Raw genomic sequence first — 10,363 nt, 5'->3', positions numbered from 1 at the left:
TTCCCTCGTAAATTGAAATGGAAGAGTTTGCCAAACTAGGCCATGTTGGCTCAATAGATTTACGGTGCGTTGCGTGTCGCGTCGCGGCTCGATTTTAGTTGTAAAACTAAATGAATTTGTCCGTGTGGAGAACACGACTTTCCCAGTCCGGCGGGCGATTGTCAATGGAGCGCGAAAATTCAATGAGGAAGCCCAGAACCCCGTGCAGATTTAAATCGCATTTCCGCGGAAATTTCCGGAAAAAAATCTTGATCTGATCGAAAAATTGCAATATTCATGAATTTTGATCGTATTTTCGAGTTATTTCTGGACTTTCAGCCGCCTTTAGTCAAAAACTTTCAAAAAATCAAACATCGCGTCGAGACCCATTATTGTTCAGTAGAGCGCATTTGCATACACCGGCAGAAAACAAGCTCGCGCATAATAGCCAACAAAATCCGAATAAAAAGGGCGAATTTCCGCTTTCTTCCAAAAAAAAAAAACGCAGCCGTCGTCAACAATTTTTCTTCTTCTTCTTGTTGTGTGCGGTGGGGACGGGCTCCGCGAGCCCCCGTATTGGTGCAATGAGCCTGTGCAGCCAGCGCGACCAGAACTCGCTCTTTTTTTCTCCATCTTTTCCCTGGACGCTTCTCTGTTTAGGAGACGCAAACTCATTTGTGCAGTGTGTGTGTGTGTGTGTGCTCTATTATTTCGCAATATCTTCTGAAGCTCTTCAATTTGTGCTCCGAAGGCGTTCACTCGAAAAATCGGGAAATGTGAAAAGTGTGCGCTGGGGTTGCGAAAAGTGCGCGCGCTGGTTGCAAAGGGGGCGGGGTCGGTGATCTGGAACTATTTTTCATTTTTTTTTCGCGATTTTCAACGTTAAAAATTGATTTTTCAGCCATTTTTCGAAGTTTTTTCGTGATTTTTTTTGAATTTTAGCTTTAAAAGTGGTATAAAATCATAAAAAGTCGAAAATTCTCGTGAAAATCTGGAAAAATAATCGATTTTCCGTGATATCTAATAAAAACTTTGAATTTTCTTCAAAATTGATCAAATTTCAGATGACAAGCGTCGCTTCGGAGCCACTTTCAAGCCAGAAACGATGGATTGTGATTTATCCGGCCTACATCGATAAGAAAAAGACCGCAAAGCAGGGACGCAAGATTTCACAGATTTTAGTAGGGGAAAATCGGCCGCCGACTTAAATGCAAAATTCGCGTTTTTCAGGCCGTCGAAAATCCGACTTCAGTGGAAATTCACGATGTGCTCGCCGCCGTCGGCTTTAATCCGCTTTTGGAGCGAACAAAGTGCTATCCACGTGACGGAGAGCGGGATTTTGAAGTTCAGGGCCGTGTACGGGTTCAATTGAAGAATGACGATGGAACTGCCAAGCATGAGCAGAAAACTAGTGAGAAATTGGATTTTCTGCTGGAAAATCCATGTTTTTGCCTGAAATTTGGGGTTTTCAGGGAAAAGACCTGAATTTTTATGATTTTTTACGCAAAAAAATTTGTAAATTGAGAGAGAAATTCGTTTCAGCTCGAAAAATCACTTTTCAGGAGGAATTTCCGATTTTTTGTGAAAAAGTATAATATTCTCCATGAATTTCAAGTTAAAATCGTTTTTTATCGTGGAAATCTAAAATTTTAGTTAAAAATCCAATTTTTTCGTGTAAAAAATCAAAAATGTCTCAATTTTCAGGAAAAAAAAGGTTTTTTGCCGGAAAACCCTGAAAAAATCCGATAAAAATCATATTTTTGTCTAAAAATTTGCAAATATCGACTTTTTGAGCACAAAAACCAGATTTTTAACTCGAAAAATCCAATTTTTGTCTGAAAATCTCCAATTTCGTTATTTTCCTGTAATTAAACGTTTTATAAGCTAAAAAATACGGATTTTTTCGAAATTCCCCCCAAATTTCAGAAATTTTGAATTTTTGATAGCGAAAAATTCAAATTTTCTCATTTTTTCCAGAAAATTCGATAAAAAATTGGTTTTTTATCGAAAAAGCCTGAAAATTCGCGGATTTAAATGCTAAAAATCCGATAAAAATCTTTTTTACCGCAAAAAGCATATTTCTGTCCAAAAATTTGAAAATATCGACTTTTTGAGCAAAAAACTCAATTTTTTAGCACAAAAACCTGATTTTTTGCCCGAAAAATCCAAATTTTAGGCTAAAAATTTTATTTTTTCAGTGATTTCGACGTTTTATAAGCTTAAAAATCCAAATTTTTGCCTGAAAAATTGCAAATATCGAATTTTTGAGCGGAAAATTCAATTTTTAAGCCCAAAAGCTTGATTTTTAGATCTAAAAATCCAATTTTTTCACAATTCCCCCCAATTTCCAGGAGACGAAATCTTCAAAATGGTGGCTGAAATGATTCCAAAGCTGAAAACTCGTCAACCAGGCTACACAGCTCCATCTGTCGCCTCAAGCTCCGCCGCCGCCGCTGGAAAGAAGAACAAGAAGAAGAAGTAGAGATGGCTAAATTATTTGTTTTTTTTTTTTTTGAAATTTTAAATTATTTTCCGTAATATGTAAAGTTTTTCTATTAAGAAGAAAAATCAACAAAAAAAAAAGAAAACGCTGGAAATTGACAGAAAATCGATGAAAATTTGGTGGAAACATGGGTTTTATAGAGATTTCGTTGTAAATTTTGATTTTTTAAAACAAAATTTTTCAGAAAAATTCCAAAATATCATTGGAACATCTTTTTTAATTTAAAAAAAAACTAAAATTTAGGGATTTATTTTTTAAATTTTCGCCAAAAAATATTAATTTGACACTATTTTACCTGATTTCAAAAAAAAAATTCAAATTAAAAATCGGGGAAAAAAGTTTAAAATTGTGGAGATTTTCATTGAAAAATCGTTTTTTGTTTTGAAAAAAAAAATCAAAATTTCAGTGAATTTTCTCCAAAACTTTTTCGATTTGCTAGAGATTTTTAATTTTTTTTTCGAATTAATCCAGAAAACTTGTAAAAAATTCGAATTTTCCATGCAATTTGATTCAATTTCAGCAAAAAATGGTTTTTTTTTGCAAAAATTTAGAAAACGACACCAGCACTACAGTAGTCATTTAATGGGTTACTGTAGTTTTCGCTACCAGAATAAAAAAGAATTTAAAACTCAAAAAAAACTCGAATTTTTAGAGAATAAATTGGTTTTTAAATTTCGAAAATTGCGAAATTTCACATTTTTCGCTAAAAAAATTGATTTTAAAATCTCAAGAATTTTAATTTCAATAAAAAATTTTTTTGAAAAATTGTTTTTCGTCCAGAATTTCAACAAAAAAAATCAAACTTTACAAAAAAAAGAATCTAATAGAATTTTTGTGAAAAAAAATAATTATTTTTTTCGATTTTTCAGAAATGCAAGTTTTAACTTTTTTTCAGAGTTTCAATTTGAAATTAGAAAAAATAGTGTCAAATTAAAATATTTTTCGACTCAAAAAACCAACTTTTCATCGATTGTTTGGCGAAATTCAATTTTCAAAGAAATCCACTAAATTTCAGTTCGAATTGATTGAAATTAAAAATTTAAATCCATGAGATTTTAAAATCAATTTTTTTTTTGAAGCGAGAAATGTGAAATTTTGCAATTTTCAAAATTTTCTCGAGTATTTTCAATGAAAATTTGGAATTTTTCTGAAAAATTTTTACAAAAAAAAAATTAAAGATTTTCTAATTAAAAAAACGGTCAATTTTAACAACAAAACAAAACAAATTTACAATTAAAAAAAAATTTCTAATTGAAAAACCGCCAATTCTAACAAAAAAAAAAGAGAATCTAAGAGTACAATTTATCAGCTCTCCGACTACTATAATACTCCCGATGCAGCTCATTCTTCGTCACAAAAACCTTGCGATCAGCCAACGAAACCACACTTCCCGACGGAATTCCATGAAAAACTTGATCTACAGCTTTCAGCGCCGCAGAGCTCGGCGGCGGTGGCAGTGTGTATCCACGAATCTGTGCACTCAGAGCTCTCTCCTTCTCGATTTCTTGCTCCTCACACAGATATCCTCGATTTTTTGCGTCCATATAATATTCCAAAAGACTTTGCGGCGGTTGTTTCCTCTTCGGCACCACTTTTCCCGCCTCAAACCAACATTTCGGATTAATTGCCGCTTCGAGACTCTCCACATCATAATATGCAGTTCGAACTCTTCCACCGGCTTTTTCAACAGCCGCAATAGCTGACGGAGTTGCATATTGTACTTCAATATCAATTGAATATGGAAATGAATCGGCTCCCTCTTCAGTCAAATCAAATCCATATTGACGCATTTTCGGATTTATTTGGAATTTTTGTGTGGTGCACAGTGTGGAAATATCGATTGGTTGACGTGGATTTATCCATCCTAAATCGATTAGACGAGCCAATTCAACTAGTGATAGGGGAATGTATTCACGGCGAGTACTGCAAACGAAAATTTCTTTTTTTGATTTCTGTAGTTTTGTGATTTTTTGGATTTTTATATTGCATTTGAAAATTTATTCTGTGTTTTCTAAATTTTTGAATGAAAAACTTTTTGCAAAAAAAAAAACAATTTAAAAAAAACAAGAAATTTTAATTTTAAAATTAGATTTTTAAGCCAAAAACTGGGAGAACATAAAAATTATTTTTAAAAAATCCGTCAAATAGCACAAATATTACAGGAGCACAATATTCTGACAATGCGTATTGCACAACACATTTGACGCGCAAAATATCTCGTAGCGAAAACTACAGTAGTTTTTTAAATTACTACTGTAGCGCTTGTGTCGATTTACGGGCTTCGAAAATCGAAAATCGAGATCATTTTTTTTAAAATTACTACTGTAGCACTTGTGTCGATTTACGGGATCTCGATTTTCGATTTTCGAAGCCCGTAAATCGACACAAGCGCTACAGTAGTAATTTAAAAAAAAACTACTGTAGTTTTCGCTACGAGATATTTTGCGCGTCAAATATGGTGTGCAATACGCATTGTCAGAATAGGGGTGGTCCCGTAATAAAATAGGTGGTTTTTTGAATGTTAGATTTTTTTTTGCAATTTTTTGTTGAAAAATTGAAAAAGTTTGAGATTTCTAAATTTTTGAATGAAAAACTTTTTGCAAAAAAAAAAACAATTTTTTGCTGAACTTGAATGAAATTGCATGGAAAATTCGAATTTTTAAAAAGTTTTCTGAATTAATTCCAAAAAAATATAATTTCCAAGCAAATCCTAAAATTTTTGCGAAAATTGACTGATATTTTGATTTTTTTTTTGGCAAAAAAAGATTTTCCAATGAAAATTTGAAGTTTTTGTGAAAAATTGATTTTTTTTCCCCCGATTTTTCAGGAAATTCGAACAAAAATCCAAAAAATCTCGCTTTTCTCTTAAAACTTCTGCAAGTTTTATTTTTTAATTTTTTTTTAGGTAAAATAGTGTCAAATTAATACTTTTCGACTCAAAAAACCAGTTTTTCATCGATTTTTTCGCGAAAATTCAAATAGAATCACTAAATTTGTCGTAGAAAATACACTGTACAACCAAAAAATCCAAAAATTCACAAAATTACAGAAAAAAAAAGAAATTTTTGTTTGCAGTACTTTTTTGTCGTAAAAAGTATAATTTCTTATGAGTTTTTGCTTCAAATGTCATTTTTCTTGGGATTTTTGGGTTCTTTTTTTACATTTTTCGGCTGAAAAGCTCATTTGCCGAGAGTTCTCAAAGTTTAAAAAAAATTTGAGACTTTGCTTTTTTAGACCAAAACTACCGAATTTCGTAATGAAACGTTCTGAAAATTTTTCAAAAAAAAAAAGTTAATGCGGTTCAAAGTTCGGCAAAATAAGGCCCAATTTCAGCTAAAATCAAAATGTTTTCCAACTTCTCGGTGCTGCAACGTCTGGAACTTAATTTTTATTTATTTATCACTTTTTAATAAATATTGTGGTCTGTGATTGGGCATTTATTCGTTGATTTAAGTACATTTATGGTCTTTGGGGCACAAATAAAAGTTACAACCGAGAAGTTGGAAAACATTTTGATTTTAGCTGAAATTGGGCCTTATTTTGCCGAACTTTGAACCGCATTAACTTTTTTTTTTTGAAAAATTTTCAGAACGTTTCATTACGAAATTCGGTAGTTTTGGTCTAAAAAAGCAAAGTCTCAAATTTTTTTTAAACTTTGAGAACTCTCGGCAAATGAGCTTTTCAGCCGAAAAATGTAAAAAAAGAACCCAAAAATCCCAAGAAAAATGACATTTGAAGCAAAAACTCATAAGAAATTATACTTTTTACGACAAAAAAGTACTGCAAACAAAAATTTCTTTTTTTTTCTGTAGTTTTGTGAATTTTTGGATTTTTTGGTTGTACAGTGTATTTTCTACGACAAATTTAGTGATTCTATTTGAATTTTCGCGAAAAAATCGATGAAAAACTGGTTTTTTGAGTCGAAAAGTATTAATTTGACACTATTTTACCTAAAAAAAATTTAAAAAATTTAAAAAATAAAACTTGCAGAAATTTTAAGAGAAAAGCGAGATTTTTTGGATTTTTGTTCGAATTTTCTGAAAAATCGGGAAAAAAAATCATTTTTTTCACAAAAACTTCAAATTTTCATTGGAAAATCTTTTTTTGCCAAAAATTTTTTCGCAAAAATTTTAGGATTTGCTTGGAAATTTTTTTGGGATTAATTCAGAAAACTTTTTAAAAATTCGAATTTTCCATGCAATTTCATTCAAGTTCAGCAAAAAATTGTTTTTTTTTTTGCAAAAAGTTTTTCATTCAAAAATTTAGAAATCTCAAACTTTTTCAATTTTTCAACAAAAAATTGCAAAAAAAAATCTAACATTCAAAAAACCACCTATTTTATTACGGGATCACCCCTATTCTGAGAATGCATATTGCACAACATATTTGACGCGCAAAATATCTCGTAGCGAAAACTACAGTAGTTTTTTAAATTACTACTGTAGCGCTTGTGTCGATTTACGGGCTTCGAAAATCGAAAATCGAGATCCCGTAAATCGACACAAGTGCTACAGTAGTAATTTAAAAAATTGCTGTAGTTTTCGCTACGAGATATTTTGCGCGTCAAATGTGTTGTGCAATACGCATTGTCAGAATATTGTGCTCCTGTAATATTTGTGCTATTTGACGGATTTTTTAAAAATAATTTTTATGTTCTCCCAGTTTTTGGCTTAAAAATCAAAATTTAAAATTTTTTGACATTTTTTGTCTTTAATTTCTTACGATAATGTAATTTTTGGGTTCTTTTTTAAACATTTTTCGGCTAAAGTTTTTTTCAAGAGTTAACTTTTGGAATTAAAAAAAATAAAGCAAGCTTTTTCAGGAGTTATTTCGTTTTTTTTTCGAATTCTTGGTGAAAAATTTGTGAATTTCCTGGATTCTGGTGCTCATTGAGCATAAATGGCTCAAAATTGGAATATTTTTGGCATTAAAAATCGCCAAAAAAAAAAGCATGAATTAATTAGAATTTTCAAAAAAATTTTTTCTGTAATTTCCCGTACTTAATATCCGCATTGAATAGCTTCTCTCCGGGATACATTCGTTGCCACGGACGAAAGAAATCACCCCAAATCCAACCGAGTGGCGGTTTAGCGGCTCTTTCCAGTGCTCCTTGTGTGTGACCCATCTGCAAAATTTTTTGATTAATTGATTAATTTATTTTTTTAAATTAATTTTTTAAAATTTTATTTTATTTATTTTTTATTTTTATTTTTTTTTTGTTGTTTTTTTTTTTTAATTTTTAAATTTTTTTTTAAAATTTTTTTTTTTAAATTTATTTATTTTTTAAATTTTTTTTTTAATTTTTAAATTAAAAAAAAAAAATTTTTTTTTTAAATTCATTTATTTTTTAAATTTTTTTTTTTGATTAATTTAGGATAAATTTGAATTTTCCGTCAGTTTTATGCATTTTTTCTACTAAAATTTTGAATTTTTTGCCAAAAAATTGTTTAATTTTCCGTTAATTTACTGCAAAAATTTGAACTTTTTGTGAATTTTTGAGAAAATATTCGAATTTTTGTTGGTTTTCTACTAAAATTTTGAATTTTTCTATTATTTTCTATTAAAATTTGGAATTTTTGTTGATTTTCTATCAAAATTTGAATTTTCCGTCAGTTTTATGCGAAATTTGTTTAATTTTCCGTTGATTTTCTACTAAATTTTCGAATTTTTCGTAAATTTTTAAGAAAATATTTTTTGTTAAAAAATCTGAAATTCTATAGGAAAATGAGTGATTTTCACTAGATTTTGGGCTAAAATCTCAACAAAACGCAACTTTTGAAGTAATTTTTTTTAAATTAAATTCAACTATTTTTCTGTAAAAAAATACTCGAAAATCGTTTTGAGTGAAAAAAAAAACAAAAATTAGCAAAAAATTCCAAATTTTTACGGTTTTGGGTTGAATTTTCTCAAAAATTGCAATTTTTAAGCCATTTTTCAAGTTCTCATCGAATTTCCACTTTTTTTGGGTGAAAAGCACCAAAAAATTCGATTTTTTCACTCGTTTTCACCATTTTCTCACTGAAAAACCCTCAAAAAATCCGATTTTTTCACTCAAAATCCGCGCAATTTTCTACCTGATTATGGCCTTTTTTCAATTGTCTTCCAGTCGTTCGGGCTCCAATATTATCCCGAGCATCTTGAATTCGAATTCTTGAAGCCTGCTCGACAATCTGAAGAGCCCGTTCTTTGGCACTACGGGCAGCTTGAGACATCTGGAAAAATGGCCTAAAAAATCAAAATCTGGAATTTTTAGAGCAAACGAAGGTACAAAAAATGGCAAAAAACCACAAAAAATCCGAAAAAACCCCGAAAAATCAATATTTTTTCATCGAAAATGGCAACGGTGGGGTGTGTGGCAAGAAAATCGGAATTTTAAATCCAACTTTTTACTTCAAAAATATGAAAAACTGACATTTTTGCATAAAAATAAATCTTCTGCTAAAAATGCACTTTTTGTGAATAAAAATGTCAAAAATAGCGAAAAAATTCTAATTTTTGCATAAAAATAGGGGTACTTTCGAGAAAAAAGCTAATTTTTGCCAAAAATCTCAAAAATCGCTAGATATTCGATTTGAAGGACGAAAAATGTCTAAAAATTCCGAAAAACTGAAGAAATTCGATTTTTTTCCGCCAAAAAATGTCACAAATCTTGAGAAATTCGAATTTTGTGCCAAAAAATATCAAAAACTGACATTAAATTGCCTACTATCTGCAAAAAATCGATTTTAATGGTTTGCAAAAATAAATTACAAAAAAGCGAGAGAGAGAGAGAGAGAGAGAGAGAGAGAGAGAGAGAGAATTAAAGGCACATAGGTCAACACGCCTAAAATATCCCGCACGGATCTCCGTGGGGCGCGTTTTTTGAGGCACCTCCGATTAGTGAGACGAGATTTTCAAGAACACGATTTGCGGAAACATTATCATAGAGAGAGAGAGAGGAGCATTTTGGATTTCAAAAAAATTGACAAATTCGGAGAAAAATGAGCGAATTTACGAGAATTTTAGAAACATTCCATTAAAAAATTGACGTTTTCATTAAACTTTTCGGCAAAATTATATTAAAAATCGAGATTTTTTGTATTGTAGTGAAGGCACCTAAATCTCTCGTAGCCGCATTTTCTCTCTTATGTCGCTGTTTTCGCCCCAGAAAGTAGGCATTCTTATGAACTGATGTTTTCTTAATACGAGTCCTCTTCCCCTTCAGAAAATCGATAACTAGGCAAAGAAAGTACGCTCCAGTGGACCACGCGGGTATTAAAGACATTCAAACAGAACTCACGTTCTACGAAAGTTGTTTTGAAAACTAATAACACAAGTTTTGGTCTTTAAAATTATATTTTCCAATTTAATGGCCTCCCAAGTATTGAATAAATTCTCGGAGCTATCTCTTTTCTTTTGAACATATTTCAAACTTATAAATTTGCTCATCATTGGTAAAATGAACGTTTAGTATACAATTGTGTTTTTCTAATTTAGATTTTTAAAATATCAAATGAGAAAATACTATTATCTTTGTATCACCACTAAAATATGGTACTTATGGGTTGCTTTCCCCTCAATGTTTTAATTTTCTAAAATTTCATTTTCCATTTTTCAAAATTCATATAGTTAAAGGTGGAGTAGCGAAATCTGGGAAATATTTTTAAATGACTCCAAATTTTCCCCTGATTCCGAATTTCTATGTGAAAAAATTCAAAAAAAATTCCCTGATTTTATATTTGAGCTTGAAATTGCGATTTTCATTTGCGGACCCATGAGATTTTTCAAATGCGCGCCGAAATAAATTATCGTTGGAGCGCGTTTGCCTCATTTAATTTTCGACATATATTTCCACTTTTCAGTTTTTCAGCTATTTTCATTCATTTTTATGCTGATAAAATG

The 10,363-nt window shown here is 30.7% G+C and overlaps 2 protein-coding genes and 1 non-coding gene across 3 annotated transcripts; 1 reads left to right on the top strand and 2 right to left on the bottom strand.

Annotated features, from left to right (window-relative positions):
* Nucleotides 1-344: 344 nt before the first annotated feature.
* On the bottom strand, nt 345-479 carry F37F2.4. Its single transcript, NR_101519.1, has one exon. It is a non-coding gene; the product is annotated as a small nucleolar RNA F37F2.4 (small nucleolar RNA).
* A 564-nt stretch (nt 480-1,043) lies between these two features.
* F37F2.2 (putative signal recognition particle 19 kDa protein) lies at nt 1,044-2,536 on the top strand (the record flags this gene model as incomplete). The annotated part of the gene is made up of 3 exons (NM_058454.7): nt 1,044-1,160; nt 1,210-1,390; nt 2,331-2,536. 3 exons carry the CDS (start codon nt 1,044-1,046, stop codon nt 2,459-2,461), a joined length of 429 nt encoding a protein of 142 aa, NP_490855.3. The 3' UTR covers nt 2,462-2,536.
* A 1,115-nt stretch (nt 2,537-3,651) lies between these two features.
* mrpl-15 (Large ribosomal subunit protein uL15m) lies at nt 3,652-8,707 on the bottom strand. The gene is made up of 3 exons (NM_058453.8): nt 8,557-8,707; nt 7,483-7,607; nt 3,652-4,405 (listed from the first exon to the last, which is right to left on the bottom strand). The coding sequence occupies exons 1-3, from the start codon at nt 8,692-8,694 to the stop codon at nt 3,772-3,774; spliced, it is 897 nt and encodes a 298-aa protein (NP_490854.1). The 5' UTR covers nt 8,695-8,707; the 3' UTR covers nt 3,652-3,771.
* Between the last annotated feature and the right edge of the window lie 1,656 nt (nt 8,708-10,363).

This window comes from Caenorhabditis elegans, chromosome I (genome assembly GCF_000002985.6).
Source record: "Caenorhabditis elegans chromosome I".
Lineage (NCBI taxonomy): Eukaryota > Metazoa > Nematoda > Chromadorea > Rhabditida > Rhabditidae > Caenorhabditis > Caenorhabditis elegans.
This window is presented reverse-complemented; position numbering and strand designations above follow the sequence as displayed.

Coding starts and splice junctions, on each gene's coding strand:
- mrpl-15 (NM_058453.8), bottom strand. CDS start 8,694: ATGTCTCAAGCTGCCCGTAGTGCCAAAGAACGGGCTCTTCAGATTGTC. Junction 7,608..8,556: donor TGAAAAAAGGCCATAATCAG/GTAGAAAATTGC, acceptor AAAATTTTGCAG/ATGGGTCACACACAAGGAGC. Junction 4,406..7,482: donor CTATTCAATGCGGATATTAA/GTACGGGAAATT, acceptor TTTCGTTTGCAG/TACTCGCCGTGAATACATTC.